Here is a 21338-nt window from a genome sequence, read left to right as displayed (position 1 = left end):
GCCTATCCTGAGCCACCCATGTGTAAGTCATCCCAAGCCTGTCGATCCCAACTAGGCACGCGCCCCACATATTCCATGTCGTCAACCACCTCAACTACCTCCCCAAGCCGCCAAACATCACATGTCAGGATGCCTAAGCCCCTCATGGGTTGAGATAAGCCAGGCGTGCGCCTAGCGCGCCCTGGCATGCGCCCATGTTGGGCGGTTGGTCACGCCTGATCGCCCTTGGGCGAGGGCAATGACACAACTAACCGCCATCCCGGGCGACCCCTTGGTGCGCTGGCAACACATGGTGCCCCGCGTCCTGTACCTTCATCATGTCTTGCACCGCCTTGCCTCTTGCCTTGCAGAACCTCTCCATTGGGCCTTGCTTTGCACTACCTTACACCCTACCATGCACGCCTTGTCATGCTGTTATGTGACCACTCGCCCCCATGCAGCCATCCGCCTACGTCAACACGTCTCCACTATCCAAAGCACGCACGTCTACACCTTCAATACTGTGCCCCCCTTCCGACGAGGTGCCGTCGCACACCACGGGGCACCCCAAGCCCGCCAGAGGTGGCTGGTCATGGGGGTTAGTAAATGTGCCCGCCCAGAATATAAGGAACAAATATTAGATGCAACACTTTTGTAAACAAGAAATGAGATGGATGATTTGGGCCTAGCGTTCCCTGGCATGCACCCAAGCTAGGCAGTTGGTCACGCCCGAGCGATCGAGCACATTGCCGGGGCGCGTGAGGGCGTAGCCGGCGCTTAGGGAGTCACGGCTTCGGGCGGTGGCCGCGCCTTCTAGTGACCCCCTCGGTGCGTCGGTGGCACCCAGTGCCCCGCATCCTGCCCCTCCATCTATCTTGCACCGCCTTGCACGACCTCTCCATTGGGCCTTGCATTGCACTACCTTGCACCCTACCATGCACACCTTGTCATGTCGCCATGGGACCAACGGCCCTCATGTAGCCATTCGCTTGCATCAACACGTCTCCACCACCCAAGCCACGCACATATATACCTTCAATACTTCGCCTCCCTTCCGACGAGGTGTTGTCGCCACACCACGGGTCATCCCAAGCCCATTGGAACACCGTGGCTGGCTGGATAGGTCACCGATGAATCGACGGGCGACCGGTAGCTGGTCATAGGGGGGTTAGTAAGTTTGCCCGCCCATAATGTAGGGAACAAATATTATATGCAACGCTTTGGTAAATAAGAAATGAGGCGATCTAGTGGTTTGTGATGCAAGTGCTAAGGGGCACGTTGCAGCGTTCCCCACAGACAGTGCCAATGTTGGTTTTATCGGGACCAGGTCCACCATAAACCAAGTATAATGATATCAAGCAAGATAGGAGAATAATAGTATTACTAATTAGGGCGTGAGGCCCAATAAAATGCGTACAAAGCCCATAAATACTTGCCCAAGGGCCTAAGATGGCGGTCCAAAAATAAAGACGCTAATAAATAATATATATAAAATCAAAGGGGCCAAACAGACAATATATAAAATATGAGAGGCTAAAGAATAATAACTAATAAAAGGGGACTAATAAATAATAAACAATAAATAATAAATTACACATTGGCAGGGAATTGACCCTTGTCCCTCTGCTGGAATGGATAAGGCTCAACCCACTTGACCAAAGAAGTCCTTGTGCCCTTGAATGATGTCCTAAACAGACCGGAGACCTACCTTTTTATACTGTTGGGAGACCATCCAGGACCACATACTTCTACGGACCCATAGGCACGAGCTCCTCCACCACTCACGTGGTCTTACCCCCAACGACCCCCACCGTTCGACACCACCCCTAGCGCACACTCATATGTAAGGTCGTACCCGCTTGGCACGTACACACCACCACCATTGCATGGTGGTACCCCCTTCGCGACGCATACCCCGCTGCCCTTGCATAGCCGGCCAGACGTACCCCGCCACCAACAGCATGTACCGCCGCCACACGCCATCTCATACCCTCACTCATCACACCCCCAGGTGCCATGCATCCCTCGTACACCCTCACCGGTACCTAGCCGTCGTAACCCATGTCCTAGCACGCCACGAGACATGTCCAACCGCCACAGGACGTGCCTAGCCACTACGGGACGTGCCTAGCCGCCATGGGACGTGCTCGGCCGCCACGGGACGTGCCTAGCTGCCCTATCCCCAGCCGCACGTCCGTCACCACCCCACGCATGTACGACCATACCCCTAGCTGCCATGGACACGTTTGTCACCACCCCCCGCATGCACAACCATACCCCCCGCCACCATGTACACGTCCGTTACCACCCCCTACATGCACGGCCGTACCCCAACCGTCATGGCACATACCCCAGCCGCCACTGCCATGCACCCCTCCTTCTCGGGTTCCCTCTTGCTTGCTTCCATACATGCCGCCCACGTCGCATGCCTTCCTAGCCTAACAAGATTTGAGTCCAACCTCATTTCTTTCACTACCCCCACTTGGGCCAAGGCTTAGTCCAATAAAATAGGCCCGGGGGTCCCATGGCCCCATCACTCCATTAGAGGTAATCATAATCATATTAATTAATTTCACGATAATACCACTAGATTTAACACCATTTAACATAAATCTTAATAGAGGACTATTTGAGTAAAAATGAAAATCAACGTACGTGTTTGGTTAAATTGAAAGTCGATGACTAAAAGGAGTACTAGCCCAATAATCAGAGGACCATTTGTTGTATTAAATCGTTTGTATATTATCAAATAATATACATTCAATATATAAATAATGTACATTTAATATATGTTTAAAATGTACATTATATTCATGGTCCATATAGAAATTTGCCAATTTTCTCTCGTTACACTACACTAAGCTTTTCAATCCACAAAAAAAAAAAAAAAAAACAATGAACAATATTTAAAGGAATAAAAAACTCCTTTAAGCTCTCACAACATATTTGTAGCTAATTGGTTCACGAAATAGATTTTGAATGAATAGGAATGTTATTCCATAATGAATGGAATAAATAAGGAATAAAATAAAAATTCTACTCCAATGTTTGGTTTTGTTGAAGAAATATAATTCAAGAATTTTCTGAAATATATATATATATATATATATATATATATATATATATATATATATAATTCGGGAATTGTTACATTGCTTGATTATTTTAAGGAATATAAATGGAATAAGTATTCAAACGACATAAATATCCTTTATACAAAATATTTTATATGTGTGTATGTAGATAATAACAAATAATAATAATAATAATAATAATAATAATAATAATAATAATAATAATAACATATTATAGGAAATACGCAGATAATTATATATCCGACATAGATATTTTATTGTTTTTTTAAAATGCATGACTATATGCGTTTGTTGTATTTTTACAACATACGCATATAGTCTTCTTTTTTTTTTTTTTAACACGCATATAGTCTTCTAATTAAAAAAAAAAAAAAGGAATTTAACAGTATCATTTTAATTACCAATGATGTCATTTTACGCGTTTGGTTTTTATCACAACATACACAAATTGTTATATTTTTATGATCATATTTGTACTAGTGATAACAACAACAACAAAAACAATAATAATCTTTTAGACGCATGTTCAATACAAGGAAATATCATTGTCCTTTTCTGAAAAGAGCTTTTGGTCACACTCTCTAAGTACACCTAACAACAAGATATCTTTTGACTACAAGGGAACATGCTTTTTGGACCCATATAAATTAGAAACATTTTGTTTCACCTAAAAGAAAATGGGAACATGTTATGTTTTCGAAAATTTTTAACGCTTCGTCCAAGTAAATCAAAAGGTTACTCCAACGAATAGTTGAGAGTGCACAACGGAATTGTTAACCCCTAGCTTTTTAGTGGTTTACACCTATTTTTGTTCTTATTAAAATTTATGATATGTGTGTGATAGAATATGTATGTGAGCAGTAAAATAAAGAGAGAAAGAGATTTTTATAGTGGTTCTGCTAAACCAAGCCTACTTCACTCTTCTCCTTAAAACTCATAAGGAGGTTTGCATTAATCCCTTTGTACAAAAGATCACTCAGCCTTGAACACTAAGCTAGTCTTGAGTATCTAGGTTTTTCAAATCTACACGAGTTTACTCCGCCTCTTTCCACCTTTACTTAGTAGAGTTACAATAGGTTGAAGATAAAATTCTTCAATCTCCAACTAGAAGTCTTGGCTTTCACTACTACAGAAACAACATATAACGTCGAAAATATAACGTCGGTTTTTTGAAAAACCGACGTTAAAAGTGAAATAAAAACATACGACGTCGGTTAATTAAATAACCGATGCCGTATGTCTTACGCGAAAAAAAATAAAAAAAAGAAAATAACATACGACATCGGTTAATTAAATAACCGATGCCATATGTCTTACGCGAAAAAATAAAAAAAATAAAAAAAAACCATACGACATCGGTTATTTAAATAACCGACGTCGTATGCCATAGACGAATAAAAAAAAGTAAAAAATGATAATTAGATACGACGTCGGTTATTTAAATAACTGACGTCGTATGCAATTTCATTTTTTTTAAAGAATTTTTAAATCATATTTATTATATATGACGTCGGTTAAAGTTATAACTGAAGTCGTAGGGCTTATTCCAAAGATTAAAAAACCTTGCGTTGTCGACACAGTCACACAGAAACCCACCCCTCCATCTTCTTCTCTTCTCTCTGCCTTACCGCCGCAACCAACGTCTCCATCACCTTCCCTTCGCAACCAACGGCGCCATCCACCTTCTTTCTCCTTCCTCTCTTCGCCTTACCGCTGCAACCAATGTTACAAGGTTGATCTCGAAAATACAAGGAAATAACAGAAATACAAACAAAAAATTATCCACGAAGGATAATATTACAGGAAATATCACAACCTACAAAAGGTTGAAAACCTGAACTACGGTTGAGGATGAAATCCGGACGATCTCGGGTGGTTGGAAGCACAAGTCGTGTTGCCACTCTCCTTAAAACCTTATTTACCGCCTCCCGGGGTGCTGGAGCGTTGCGGTCTAGGTTTCCCAGGATAAAACGTACTACGATCCAATCGTTCGAGCACACGAACTTGGATCCGACGAACTAGGAACGTGGGTTCAACACAGGTGGCTAGAAGGAAATGTGAGCAGAGTTTGAGGAGAAAGCAGTGTATTGCAGTGTGTTCTTGGTGTGTTCCAAACCTGTTGCTCACAACGAATATATAGTGGAGGAAATGGATCATAGCATTAATCATGGCATTGATAATCCATTTGTAACCTCCTCCCACTAGCAGAATACTTAATTCTGTCATTAACACACATTTACACCCACTACTAAGTCCATTATTCACGAAGTAACTCTGAAAATAATGATTGGAATTAATCAAATTAATTCCGTAATATCAAGAGTCATTTCTGAACGGACACAGTAGGTGAAACGTCGCGTTCGAGAGGTTACTGGAGTCGCAGTGCGAGACATGGTTCAGACTGTGAACCATCGAGACATCGCCGTGCCGCGAGACGTTGAGAAGTGCAAGCTTTGAGACATCATGCCGGCAGCGAGACATCGCACTGGTCCGCGAGACATTGGACGCGCGCGCCAGCCCGGGCCGCGCGACATCGCACTCGCACGCGAACGACCTTCGAGAGGTCGACTCCGCTGAGCTTCGAGACATCGAACTACCTCTCGAGGTCAGCTCATTTGATGTCTCGAACGAGGTCTGAGATGGAAAACTCGTTCGGAATTTTGGCATAACTTAGCCCGCAAGGCCAGCCACTGTTCCGAACGACATTCGTGCCCGCAGGTGCCGGCGCACACAAGTTCAAGCCTTTCCGAACTCATTTTGGGATTTGATTTGCACCCCCCCTGCGCGCGAGAGAGAGCCTCTATGCCATACAAGTCAATTAGCCTTAAAAATGCTCTTGTATTTATAGTGGGGCAAATCTTCATTCCCAACCAATGTGGGACAAAGCTAATAAGCTTTTCCTCACTGAAAATTCCATCTCAAATGGGTCTACTTTGAGAACCAATTTCTCATTCACCCATTATCCATTTTGAGCGTATAATATATCGATCTCTTCGTCTCACTACGAAGAATCCGAATCCACTTTGACCCGACCCAAATCGGATGTGGACCCTACATATATTTATACCAAAAAATGGCCACTTAAAATGCCATTTTAGTGCTATTTTTCCAACAATCCCCCACATGAATGAAAATTGATTTTCAAGGGAATTTTGAAATCAGAAACAACTGCGTTCAACGGTTGATTCCTGCATAGCAAAGGTAGGTGTAACCCTTTGAACCTTGTCTCGTGAGATCTATATACTCTACTGGCTATACGGTAGAACGCGATGTCTTTGAACCGACTGCCGTTTGTGTAGACATTGACAAATCTCACACAGGAACCACCCAACCACGTCCTGTTCTCATGAGTGTGCCCATTTTGGTCGTGGGACACCTGCCTAGTTCTGCAAGAGTTTCTAAAGAATTAAGCCCAATTCAATTCTCCTTTGAAGCGACCCACACTTCTCTCTCACATAGGTGATTCTTTCTCGAGTTTCCTGCAACTCAACACATGTTAATTGACTTTGCGCACTTAGCACAAGCAACTCAACACATGTTAATTGACTTTGCGCACTTAGCACAAATCAATTCAACAATCGAATCATTAAAGCACTAATGTGCTAGCCTCTATCGGACAATCGAATCATTAAAGCACTAATGTGCTAGCCTCTATCGGGACTCACTGTTTTAACGAGGAGTGGTAGGGAGTCCGGGACCCCCACAGTGACATGTTATTCCATAATTTAGTTGTCCCATTGAACCTAGGTGCCAGCTAGGTTGGGTATCCACTATGGAAGTTTTAGCTCAGGGGCTTTAGACCCATTCCTCGTGCCAACCTCTCGACAACTTCTTTGCTTAACCCTTTGGTTAGCGGATCCGCTATATTGTCTATTGACCTCACGAAGTCAATCGAGACAACACCAGTTGCGAGAAGTTGTTTAATGGTGTTATGTCTACGACGCATATGTCTAGACTTACCATTATACATATGACTCTTTACTCTCCCGATTGTTGCTTGACTATCACAATGCACACAAATTGGAGGTACAGGTCTTTCCCAACTAGGAATGTCTTCCAAAAAATGGCGTAACCATTCAGCCTCTTCACAGCATTTGTCCAAGGCAATCATTTCAGATTCCATTGTGGATCTAGCTATTACTGTTTGCTTGGAAGATTTCCACGCAACGGCTGCACCGGCTAGTGTAAACACATAACCACTCGTGGATTTAGAATCCTTAATGTCAGATATCCAACTTGCGTCGCTATACCATTCGAGTACAGTAGGATATCGTACATAGTGCAGTCCGAAATCACGAGTATACCTTAAGTATCTCATGACTCTCACTATTGCCTTCCAGTGCATTTCACCGGGATTGCTAGTATACCTACTAAGTTTACTAACCGCGAAGGCAATATCCGGCCTTGTACAACTCATAAGATACATCAAACTACCAATAACCCGAGCATACTCTACTTGAGAGATACACTGTCCGTGGTTTTTGGTCAGTTGAAAGTTTGTATCAAATGGTGTTTTAGCCAATTGATTATCATCCTTGTTAAACTTTCCAAGGATTTTATCAACATAATGAGATTGGCTCAACATAAGACCGTCAGGTCTTTTGATGATCTTAATCCCGAGGATTAAATCAGCCAAACCCATATCTTTCATGTTAAATCTTGCATTTAACATGTTCTTGGTAGACTTGATCATTCGATCATTACTACCAACGATGAGTATATCATCCACATATAAACAAATAATGACGTAGCCATCTACCATTTCCTTAACGTAGATACATTTATCACTTTCGTTTATTTTAAACCCATTAGTTAACATCGAGTGGTCAAACTTCTCGTGCCATTGCTTAGGCGCTTGTTTCAAACCATAGAGCGATTTAACTAATTTACATACTTTCTTTTCTTGTCCTGGAACCACAAACCCTTCGGGTTGGTCCATGTAGATTTCCTCATCTAACTCACCATTTAAGAAAGCTGTTTTTACATCCATTTGATGAACTTCCAAATTCCGCAATGCGGCTATGGCAAGGATCATCCTAATGGAATTTATTCTCGTCACAGGAGAATACGTATCGAAGTAATCAAGGCCTTCTCGTTGCCTGTAACCCTTGATTACAAGTCTAGCCTTATACTTCTCGATGGAACCATCTGGTTTCATTTTCCTTTTAAAGACCCACTTGGATCCTAAAGGTTTACAACCCGGAGGAAGATCAACAAGTTCCCAAGTGTGATTCTGTAGGATAGAATCCACTTCAGTTTTGATAGCTTCCTTCCACATAGGACCTTCCGTAGAAGTCACAGCTTCTCGATAAGTCCTGGGTTCGTTCTCTATCAAACAAGATAGAAAATCCGGTTCGTTTTCTATCAAACAAGTTAGAGTGTTCGAATCATACTCTAACAAGTAAGTTAGAAAATCTGGACCAAATAATTTTTCAACTCTCGCCCGTTTACTACGTCTCGGCTCGAGCTATTTTTCAACTCTCGCCCGTTTACTACGTCTCGGCTCGAGCTCGGGTTCAACTCTCGCCCGTTTACTACGTCTCGGCTCGAGCTCGGGTATTTCCTTAGCCCGTTTACTACGTCTCGGCTCGAGCTCGGGTATTTCCTTAGAATGTTTACTACGTCTCGGCTCGAGCTCGGGTATTTCCTTAGAATGCCCGCCATCATCGTCCATAGTAACATCCACCTCTCGAAGTGATGTACTCATTCCTTCGACCTCTCGAAGTGTATCGATCACTCGAGGTGCATCGATCTCTTGAAGTGTATCGATCTCTCAAAGTGACGTACTTGGTCTCTCACTAGACCTACAAGGAAATACATTTTCAAAGAAACATGCATTCCTTGATTCAATTATAGTGTTCTTATGCACGTCCGGATTTTGTGACTCATGTACTAAGAACCGATAAGCACTACTATTGTGTGCATATCCAATAAAGATACAATCCACCGTCTTTGGACCTATCTTTATTTTCTTTGGTGTTGGAACCAAAACTTTGGCAAGACACCCCCACACTTTGAGGTATTGGTAAGAAGGTTTCCTACCTTTCCACAGCTCATAAGGAGTCTTATCGAGCTTCTTGTGAGGTACCTTATTCAAAAGGTAATTACTTGTCAAAATCGCCTCACCCCACATGCTTTGAGGTAGGCCCGAACTTATAAGCATCGCATTCATCATCTCTTTCAATGTACGATTCTTACGTTCGGCGATACCATTCGATTGAGGTGCATAAGGTGCAGTACGCTCGTGTATTATTCCAACACTCGCACAGAAGTCACCGATAGGTACTTCGTACTCACCACCTCTATCGCTTCTAACCTTTTTAATCTTTCAATTAAGTTGGTTTTCCACTTCATCCTTATAAAGAATGAATTTTTCCTTGACTTCGTCTTTGCTCTTTAGCAAATACACATAGCAAAATCATGTGCAATCGTCGATAAACGTAATAAAATACTTATTACCACCTCTCGATTGAATCGATCTAAAATCGCACAAATCGCTATGTACCAATTCTAGTGGCTCAGTCTCCCTTTCAACCGATTTGAAGGGAGCTTTCGTTAGTTTTGCCTCAACACAAATTTCGCACTTATTTGTATTAACTTGAAAATTAGGGATATGGTTCATGCTAATTAATCTACGCATAGAATTAAAATTAACATGACCTAGTCTACCATGCCACAAATTGGAAGACTCAAGCAAGTAAACGGAATTAACTTTGCTTTTATTGTAATCGGCATTACATTGAGCTTAAAAAGCCCGTCAATTACATAACCCTTACCAACAAACATCCCTAACTTTGACAAAACTACTTTGTCAGATTCGAAGACCATCTTGAATCCATGCTTGTTCAACAACGAGCCAGAAACAAGATTCTTCCTAAGGTCCGGAACATACAGCACATTGTTCAATGTCAGTTCCTTCCCGGAAGTCATCTTCAAAATCACTTTGCCCACGCCCTCCACAGCGGACTGAGCAGAATTTCCCATCCAAACCTTCTCGCCCTCAACGGCTTCAAAGGTGTTGAACATCTCCCGGTTGCAGCATAAATGCCTCGTTGCACCGGTGTCAATGAACCACTCGCGCGGGTTGGAGCCCACCAGGTTCACCTCCGTGACCATAGCCGAAAGGCTAATCTCGGCCACCTTTTGGCTCACATCACCAACTACGTTGGCTTCAGAACCCTTTTTCTTCTTTGGAGCCTTGCACTCCGTAGCCTTGTGGCCAATCTTGCCACAGTTGTAGCATTTCCCTTGGAACTTGCCTTTGGAAACGCTACCTCTCGGACCCAGCTTCTGCTTGCCCTTCTTGGCCTTCTTGGAGCTCTGTCCGTGCTCCACCACGTTGGCTTTGGCACCTCCCACGAGAGGTCCCTTTCCATCACTGTTCCTATTCCCCTCTTCGACTTGGAGTCGCTGGATCAGGTCCTCCAGGCTCATCTCCTTTCGCTTATGCTTCAGGTAGTTCTTGAAGTCCTTCCATCCTGGAGGCAGTAAGTGGATCATCGATGCCACTTGGAAGGATTCACTAATCACCATGCCCTCGTCACGGATCTCATCGAAGAGCAACTGCAAGTCTTCGGCCTGACTGAGCACAGTCTTTGAATCCACCATTTTAAAGTCGAGGAACCGGCCAACCACAAATTTCTTTTGCCCGGCGTCCTCACTTTGGTACTTGTGGTCCAAAGCTGCCCACAGCGCCTTGGCTGTGTCAATTTTACGATAAACATCGTAAAGGGAGTCAACTAACCCATTCAGAATGTAGTTGCGGCAAAGGAAGTCAGAATCTTTCCAAAGCCCAACAGCCATTACCGAGTGAGGGTCTTGTTCCTTAACCACTGGAACCGTCTCGGTCAAGAACCTTGACAAGCCGAGAGTAGCGAGGTAGAACAGCATCTTTTGCTGCCATCTCTTAAAGTATGATCCCGAAAACTTGTCCAGCTTTTCAGCCGAACCACTTGGTACCGTAGGTACCCTTATTGCGGGGATATACCCCTCAGAGCTGACACCCCCTTGTGAACCTACGTTCACTGGTGCCTAGGAATGTGCAACAGTTTTGCCGTTCCCACCATTGTTGTCACCAACGACATTCGGATTAACACCCTCAGTGTTTTCCATTTCTTTCCAGAAATTCGAGAATCAGAAGGGGAAGAAGCAGATAAGGTTTTAAGATTGTTACAAGGTTGATCTCGAAAATACAAGGAAATAACGGAAATACAAACAGAAAATTATCCACGAAGGATAATATTACAGGAAATATCACAACCTACAAAAGGTTGAAAACCTGAACTACGGTTGAGGATGAAATTCGGACGATCTCGGGTGGTTGGAAGCACGAGTCGTGTTGCCACTCTCCTTAAAACCTTATTTACCGCCCCCCGGGGTGCTGGAGCGTTGCGGTCTAGGTTTCCCAGGATAAAACGTACTACGATCCAATCGTTCGAGCACACGAACTTGGATCCGGCGAACTAGGAACGTGGGTTCAACGCAGGTGGCTAGAAGGAAATGTGAGCAGAGTTTTGAGGAGAAAGCAGTGTATTGCAGTGTGTTCTTGGTGTGTTCCAAACCTGCTGCTCACAACGAATATATAGTGGAGGAAATGGATCATAGCATTAATCATGGCATTGATAATCCATTTGTAACCTCCTCCCACTAGCAGAAAACTTAATTCTGTCATTAGCACACATTTACACCCACTACTAAGTCCATTATTCACGAAGTAACTCTGAAAATAATGATTGGAATTAATCAAATTAATTCCGTAATATCAAGAGTAATTTCTGAACGGACACAGTAGGTGAAACATCGCGTTCGAGAGGTTACTGGAGTCGCAGTGCGAGACATGGTTCAGACTGTGAACCATCGAGACATCGTCGTGCCGCGAGACGTCGAGAAGTGCAAGCTTCGAGACATCATGCCGGCAGCGAGACATCGCACTGGTCCGCGAGACATTGGACGCGCGCGCCAGCCCGGGCCGCGCGACATCGCACTCGCACGCGAACGACCTTCGAGAGGTCGACCTTCGAGAAAACGACCTACATATATTTATACCATAAAATGGCCACTTAAAATGCCATTTTAGTGCTATTTTTCCAACAACCAACGCCTCCATCCACCTTCTTTCTTCTTCTTCTCTCCGCCGCACAGCCTCACCCGCTCACTGCCGCACTCCCGCTCCGCCGTCGATCTACCTTGTGAGTTTTTGTATATTTTATGAAATATTGTTTCAATTTTTGAATTTTTGGGAGTCGACAATAATTATTTTATTACATTTGAAATTATTGATTAATGTATTTCGTATTTTAGGGTTTATTAGGTATACATTTTGAATTTTATAAATTACTTGTATATATATTTTGAATTTTTGGAATTATATATATATATATATATATATATATATATATATATATATATATATGGAATTATTGTATAAATTAGGTTTATTAAATATTATTGTACTCATGTATGCACACATATGACAGAAATGCGTATGTTCCTAGTATCTGTGTTACTAATGTTATTTGATTCTTGCATGGTATTTGTATTTGCATAGATATAAAATTTCTCAAGTTAGGAAAATCATAAAGGGGACATTGGCATGTGCTATATAATGGTTTGGCCAAGATGTGGTTTTTAGTGCTAGCTCAATGTTCAGCTAAACCATATTGTTTCCAACACCTATGCAATTCTAGAGTCCTTTTTTTCTAAGCAAATCAACTTCTTCGTATATTTTGTGGTGTTTAGACAGCATGAATGTTATTTTTTATTTCTATGCTTTTGAAATTCATGTGCTGTAAACCTGTAATTGGAGATTGTGGCATCATGCCATCATCCATTATATTTCTTTGTATTTTGTTCCCATTTTCTAATTCCCAGATTAGAGTAAAGAGATCAATTCATAACAACTGTTCAAGTACTCTAATTTGTGCTTTCAATTAAAACCATGTTATTTTATAGCAAAATTTACATTCCTTTATGGCAGCTTTTGTACCTGTCATCATTGTTGTTGCTCTTTTACCTCTGTATTTTTATCTTTTTGGAATCAAATAATAGTATTGTGTTTTAGAAGTGGTGGCACCAAGACAGTGCCCTGAGAAGTTTCTGATTGGTGGAAAATCTAGCGCTAACATAAATAAGTTGGTATTAATGAATGGCTTAAGGAAGTGGCTGAAGCTCAACAATGGAACTTCTGCAAGTAATTTTGTGCCACTTTGACTTTATAATTACTTTTTGAGTTTTCCAGTAAAAACTAAAATGAAGCATCTGTTCAAATTAAATAATCTTTTACGAAAGTACGAAACATTATCAGTATTTATGAGCCCTTACTTCTACTTATGTTAAGAAATTTTCTTTTTCTTTCTTATGGCTGTCCCATTTTGATGTGATCTAAAAACTGATGACACCATGACACACCTGCAATGCAAGTAATGTTATGTGACCTGCAATGCAAGGGAGAGTATACAAATGTGAGTCTGCTAGCTACTCCTATTTTATAGTAATTATTGAAGGAACACAGTAACAGTACTCACTATACATTTGCATGACTTACTTTCTACAAGTGCAGTGAAGACCATGGATTTCAAGTTCTTGCTGTTAAGATGCTGACATGGCAGAGGTTTGTCATTTTAGAACCATGGATTTTGCTTTCTCTCCAATTCAATCAATTGCCATTGATGTCATTACTCATGTGGTTTTTGTTTGTTCTTTCTTTGCTGTTGTCTTGACAATGAAACTTAAAGAAGTGATGGATTTTTGTGTAAATAGGGAGTGCTCAAAACTGATGATTTCTTTCCATCACAAGGCAGCAACTGGGTATTTTTGATTGAAGTTGAATAAGTATTTGTCCTTCCATCAGATTCTCAAGTTATTAAAACCCTTTGGAATTGATTAGAAATCACTCGGATTTAGCTTGATATTCTGTAACCATTCAGGATTTTGTCGTAGTTTCTTGTTGAAGCATCAAAATTAGGTACTCATACACTTATGTTGCTTGATTGATCAGGCAAGGTTTTGTTTGTATTGGCTTTTTGTTATTGGATTAGTTCATGAATGGAAGGAAAAGCAGTTGTGGATATGATGAAATATCAACTTGTTTAAAAGTTTAGGATTATTGGGAGTGCCATGTAGATTCTAAAGAATTGCATTCCATTGAGTTTATATTGATTTTTTGCTCTTGGACTTCATGAATAGAAGAAAAAGCTATATGATGACATTAAATATTGGTGTGTGTACTTGTGGACATCTCCCTCTTTTATCTCCTATGAACACCATGCTAGATTGCTATCACCTTTTAAAACCAGTGAAAGAAAGGGTTAAGTGCAACTATCAATCCATTTGCCCTAACCAAGATAAATTAACCATTTTTATATGTGCACTAAGACTTAAGTTTCCAGTTTGAACTTTATGTTTGCAGCTTGAGAAGAGATTTACTGAAGTTGAACAGTTTTACTCAAGTGTGAATAAAAAGCAGTCAAACACTCCAAGAGGTAACTCAGCTCAGAAGGATTCAGAAAAAGAGAAGCAGATTGCTAACTTTAAAAAACGGCAACAAGATGCATCACAGCGAGAAGCAGCTGCTGCTAAGAGAATGTAAGAACTTATGCGCCAATTTGGCACAATATTACGCCAAGTAATCTCTCTGCTCCACATTTAAGACTGAATATATTTGTTGGCTGTCCATATTGTTTTTACGCTACCCCTTTCTTTGTCAGATCACTCAGCACAAATGGGCAGGGCCTTTTATGCAGCCCGTTGACGTTGAAGGTCTTGGCTTGCATGACTACTATCAGGTAATATTTTCAAAAAGTTTAATTACCTCCATGCTCAGAATTTTATAAGTATATAAACTGTTTGCATATCCAATGTCCTTGTCTCTCTTTTGTTTAGTAGTACTGATTATATTATAATGCCTCCTAGAAGGAATAAGAAAAATCTAATATTATATTCAACTTAGAGAAGAAAACATATTTTCTTTGGAATTTGCTTCTGCTGATTCATTGTCCGTTTAATTTCCAGGTTATTGAGAAGCCAATGGACTTTAGCACAATTAAGAATAAAATGGAGGCCAAGGATGGTACCGGATATAAACATGTCCGAGAGATATGCGCGGATGTCCGCCTGATATTTAAAAATGCAATGAAATACAATAAGGAAAGGGACGATGTACATGTGATGGCAAAAACCTTACTGGGAAAGTTTGAGGAGAAATGGCTGCTACTTTTGCCAAAAGTTGATGAAGAGGTATGTACACATGATTTTCATTTAAGACTGTTGTTTCTGATTAGGCATGAGTACTTCTTTCCTGATCGATCTTTCTTACCTTGTAACATTGCTTTTCAGTTCAGGCTTCATATTTTGATCTTTAGAATTACCTTTTGTAGGAAGAGAAGAGAAAGAAAGAGGAAGAAGAGGCTTTTTCTAACATGATTTGCATTTTCTGATTGGTTAATTAGTATTAACATTTCTTACTGAGAAAGGAGCAATTGAATGAAAGTGCTTAGAACACTTTTTGTCCAATCAAAACACAAATTCTCTCTCTTTATATACAAGTGTATCTCTTCATCTCTCCACCACAGATTATTCTTGTTTTCTGTCACCCAGATTGACGCATGTGTCATTGGTTGCAGATACGATTCGCTGCATTTTTACTTTTTTTCTTTTAATTAAAAGGAGATAAGGCGTCGGTTTTTTGAAAAACCGACGCCGTATCTCTATTTTTAAAAAATCAAAGGAGATACGGCATCGGGTTTTTGTAAAAACCGACGCCGTATCTCTATTTTTTAAAAAAAAACAACATACAACGTCAGTTTTGTGACAAAACCGACGTCGTATGTACTTATTTAAAAATTTAAAAATAATATACGACGTCGATTTTTTAAAACCGACGTCGTATGATATATTTATAACGTCTGCTAGAATAACGTCGGAAAAAAACCGACGTCGTATGTCCAAAATAACCGACGTTAAAATGTATTTTTGTAGTAGTGTTTGGATGTTCTTGATGTTCTCGATTTGGGCAGCACAAGCTTCTAAAATCTGGATAATAATTTGTAGCTTTAATTTGGATCTCTCTCAGTGGTCACAAATTGTGAAGCTTTTGAATGCTTTGAACACTTAATGAATTTCTTAAATTGACCAACACCTTCTTCAGTCTTGGAAGATGGTATTTATAAGCATTTTGAAAAGGATTTGCTTGAGAGAAAACCCATTTCGAAAAGTCTATTATCCAGTGAGTAAAGACCATCGTGTGATTCAGAGGTTAGGTAGATTTGTTAGACTTTCCAGCCATTAGAGACTTATTTTGCACTGAACATATCTTTTTGCTCTGCACAAAATGTCTGGGCTTTTTAAGGAAAATCTTCCTTGGGATGTGAACTCATGACTCTCTTTGCATTGGTCACATTCGCTAGTGTTTTTAAGGTTTCAAAATGTTGGCTTAGAGAATGTCTCGAGCAGTTCTTTTTGAATGATTAACTGACACTATTCAAGTTAACGTTTCAAACTTTAACACTCTATAATCTCTCGGATATGAATGGTTAACCTTACTATTCGTTCCACCTTTAACTTCGAAAGGTAGGTCTTTGCAACCTTTTGGTCTTGCAATCTTCTACTCTTCGAATCTGCATCTCGGACTCTTCGAGGTCTTCATCTTCAAGCTATTCGAAATGTAACCATTTGAGTTACTATTCGAACTTGTTGAGACTATCCGAAACATAACTTTTTGAGTTATCATTCGAGAAATAACCTAAGTCTAAAGGTAAAATAAATAGGGGACTAAAATTCCTAACTTTTAATATCATCAAAATCTAAATTACAAATGTTTCGAGTTGTTTACCAAATATATATAGATTGATCGAAAAGTTGATACTCAAGAATTTGGGCAATTATAGTGAATTTGTTTGCTTAATATATAACATTTAGGTTACTCTAGTGTTGTTACATTATTATCGTTCATTTACTTCATGTATTAATCTAATTAATACCATTAAACACTATAATCAACCAATCAAAATCATAACAAATTTGTTTTTTTTTTTCCAAATACTTCATTCAATTCATTAATACTAAAAAAAAACAACACACAAAAGTAACACTACTGTAACAGCTAGCATATACTTCAATTCAAACAAGTTCTGAGCAACATGCATGACAAGAATTAAAGGCAAATTGCAATGATAAATCATTACAGTGAGTAGTTTAGAAAGATGATGGGAAGTTGAAAGGCCAGACTGGATCGAAATCAGGAAGTTGATGACCATAATTACCACCACCGCCATTGTTAGTTGAGGATGAGCCTACATGATGGCTACCCTCACCGCTGCCGTCGAGAGCCGGCGGAGCCGCCATGGCCGGAATGAACCAAGATGTAGAATCCGCCATTAACGAGGCATAATACGCAAGATAAATATCATTTATTCTTTTCTTCAACTAGGATTTTTCCAAGTGGTTTTCCTAGTGAAGTTTTTAACGAAGCATAAATATATTTTTATATATTTTCTTGTCTAGGTTTTTCTCAAAGGTTTTCCTAGCAAGTTTTTAACGAGTCATGATTATGGTAAAATAATGTCCAAAGGGGAGTGTTCTAATTATTATTTAGTGTGGACATTATTATGAGTAGAGTATATAATTGTTGTAACGGTTATCGTATTTATGTATCCATTATTCCTTTCTGTTACATTTGTTATTTTATATATATATATATATGACCCTTTGTATTATGTATAGGATTTGATGCTAAGTGGAATGAAATCTGGTCTCTTCTCCCTATTTCTCTAATTTTTATACTATTATGTCATTTTCTTGTTTTAACATATCCTTTGAAACTATTGCAATTCACCCGTTAGGGGCTAACAGGCCAACATGCATAAATAACAAATTACAACAATATAAATAATATCTAATCAAATATTACCACATAAGGTAAATAGGTAATGAATATTATAAGCTAAATTTAAGATGAAAATGTAGTGTAATAAGCTATTATTTGTGAAAGGGTTTTTTAAAACTTGTGTATTAAACTTTATTGGTCAACAATAACTTCTATTTTTAGATTTTCAAAATAAGTATTTATTTATTTTAATTTATCAACATATACCATAAAATGGTATCATCTATGAATTTGTTTGATATTACGGAGTATAACTATAAGATAATTGTACTTTTGAAATTGACTGCAAATATGGTTACCGGGGTATATTTGTGTATAAGTGAATTAAGACAAGTTATAATAAGCTCTGAGTACAAGAATCGGATCCCCCTCTTACAACACGGGGGCAACCTGTATAGTATAAATATGTAACGTTTACAATAATTATAGCAATGTAACGACCTCTTAATAAGTGACGCTACCACCACACTTAATTGAGGCTCCCTCCTCCATATGTGCGCTGGCCTTCTATAACTCCTATTTTTTATGAAGGCGGCAATGCTCTTAATGTGTGGCTTCTTGATTGTAACTGTTCCATCTGCTCTTGACTATTACTGTTTGACTGTCGTCACTGCTTTGGTGGGTTGGACCAAGTGCATCGAGTCGGAACCATCACCTTGTCCAATTATCCTGTCACTAGCCCCCTACTCATAAGTTGAGAGCGTAGCGAAGTCAGCTAGGGAGCAATTCTTGGTTTGAGCTAGTTAGCTATTGTCAACTTATGCTGATATATTCCTTGTGATTTTTTATTGGCTAGAGTCACAATGCAGGATTTATCCAATTCACACACTCGAAATAGTAATTGTGAGTTTCTCGTCATTATAAAAAAAAAATTGTGTGTATGCTTGTAGGCTTTACAACATAACTTTGTGTTATAGTTGGTGATTTTCATATTTCATTTCTCCTAGTTCTTAATCCAAGCTAAATCTCTTTTGTTTCTTTTACATTTTCTTTCTTCCAATTGTGATTTCAATGTCTCTTGTCTCAATTAATGCTTTCATTTACATTCCTAAGATGAATAGCTAGATTCAATTAGGAATTGAATTAAATCATCTTTTGTGATTGATGCTATGTGATTGAATTGAGCTAGGAGCTAGTGTAATGACTTGTTGATGAATCTAGCTGTGAGCTGAGTTTGATAGTTTAATTTGTATTGACTCTTGTATGGTTGTGGCCAAATTATGCAAGAGGTACATCGATAGGTGTTGCCCCTATGAAAATAGAGCAACATCATAGCCACATCTCTCACTAATCCAACTCACCTTTGAAAAAAAGGGGTTGGAAGGAGATGCAAACACCAATGCTTCAATGGTCTTTAATTAGTCACCATGAGAGTGGGGCTTGAAGCTTATTGAGAGTCCAATGACCACTAGAGAAGGGTTGACACCTAGTAGCATCTCCCTAATTCCATTGTCAATGTATTATATGAGCTCTAACCAATGATACACTATATCATCTACACTTAAATGACCTAATTCAAGCCCTTAATTAGCTTTAGTATTGCTTGTTAAATCACTTAGTTAATTGCTTTATCATTTCACTTTACACGTAGTTGTTCTGGATATCTTGCAACCAATCAAAATCATAATAACTTTTTTTCCAATTATAAACACTTCATTCATTAATACTAAAAAAAAAACAACACACAAAAGTAACAACAAACTTCAATTCAAACAAGTTCTAAGAAACATGCATGACAATTATAAATACTTCATTCATTAATACTAAAAAACAAACAACACACAAAAGTAACAATACTGCAACAGCAAACTTCAATTCAAACAACTTCTAAGCAACATGCATGACAAGAATTAAAGGCAAGTTGCAATGATAAATCATTACAGAGAGTAGATTAGAAAGATGATGGGAAGTTGAAAGGCCAAACTTGATCGAAATCAGGAAGTTGATGACCATAATTATTACCACCACCGCCATTGTTAGTCGAGGATGAGCCTACATGATGGCTACCCTCACCGCCGCCGTGGAGAGCCGGCGGAGCCGCCATGGCCGGAACGAACCAAGATGCAGAATCCGGCGCCGGTGCTGGCGGAGGAGCGTAGTAAGAGCCGCCGTGGTCGACATTCTGCTGCAGCTTCAGCAGATCTTGCTTCCTCTTCTCCAGCTCCTGCATCTTCTCATTAGCCAAAGTATACAAACCTAAAAGCTCCCTTGCATCCATCTCCTCCAATCTCCTTTGTCCCTGGATGACCTGATTCATCACCACATTCATCTCCTTCCTCTCCACTTCATTCTCCCTCTTCTGCATCTTCCTCATCTCATCATTAACCCAATCCGTCAAAACCCTCTCATGGGTCACCATCTTTCTCACTCTCTCCACCTCCGGAAGCGCCCAAAACTCCAACAATTTCTTCCTCGCTTCTTCCAGAGAAGGCCAAACAATCGGACCTCCTCCCTCACTGGGACTAAACATTGCAATCCCAACCTCCACTTCGCACAACACACAAAGCTCTTTAGCTTGCTTGAACAACGTCTCCTTCCTCCTTTCAATCCTCCGTTTTCTCTCACTTTCAGTCATCATCATTAACGTAAAATGACGACCAACTTGTATTCCACGCATGCTTAATTAATTGCTTCGAATCAAACTTCAATTTCTTTCAAACAAAAATAAAATAAAATATGAAACTTCAATTTTTTCGGGGTATTTATAAAAGGTAAAATTGCACTTTTCTCCCTGAATTATAGGCATATAGCACTTTTTCCTCTGCGTTATTTATGTGCTCACATTTACCCCTAAATTATTTTTAAAGTGACAGTTTTTCTCCATTTAATGTTAAATGGACATTTTTACCCTTAAAATAAATGATAATTTGTTGGAGAAAATGTCCATTTAACAATAAAGAGGAAAAACTGTCACTTTGAAAATAATTGAGGGGGCAATTGTGAGTACATTAATAACTTAGGGAAAAAATGTGTTATAAACTTATAATTCAGGGGGAAACAGGGTAATTATCCCTTTATAAATAGATATGCTCTCCCGATTAAGTAATTTTTATTTTTATTTTAGAAACTTTTTAAGTAATTATTATATTTCTAAATTGGGAGTACAAAATTCCACGCAATCATTAATGTAAATTTTTGAAATATCATTAAATATAAATTGTTGAAGATTTTCATTTGGTCCTAGTATTATTGTGACGTGATTATTTTTAGTCATCTATAAACAAAATTGTTGAAATATCGTTAAATAAAAAGATATTTCAATCTTTTTTATACAAATTAGATTGAACCTCTATATTCTTTATGCTTATTTTTTAAAAACCTTCATAATTGAAGACCGAAATGTCATTGTATTTAACGATATTAAAACTGTTTTGTTGATAAAG

General features: G+C 39.5%; 1 protein-coding gene and 1 pseudogene across 1 annotated transcript; one reads left to right on the top strand and one right to left on the bottom strand.

The window, feature by feature from the left end:
• Positions 1-13102: 13102 nt before the first annotated feature.
• Positions 13103-15639, top strand: LOC116027970 (annotated as a pseudogene).
• A 4207-nt stretch (positions 15640-19846) lies between these two features.
• On the bottom strand, positions 19847-20536 carry LOC116027037 (agamous-like MADS-box protein AGL103). The gene has a single exon (XM_031268464.1). The coding sequence runs from the start codon at positions 20534-20536 to the stop codon at positions 19847-19849; it is 690 nt and encodes a 229-aa protein (XP_031124324.1).
• Between the last annotated feature and the right edge of the window lie 802 nt (positions 20537-21338).

The sequence above is a fragment of the Ipomoea triloba genome, chromosome 8, assembly GCF_003576645.1.
Source record: "Ipomoea triloba cultivar NCNSP0323 chromosome 8, ASM357664v1".
Lineage (NCBI taxonomy): Eukaryota > Viridiplantae > Streptophyta > Magnoliopsida > Solanales > Convolvulaceae > Ipomoea > Ipomoea triloba.
Note: the sequence above shows the minus strand (reverse complement) of the source record. Positions and strands in the feature narration are given on the sequence as shown.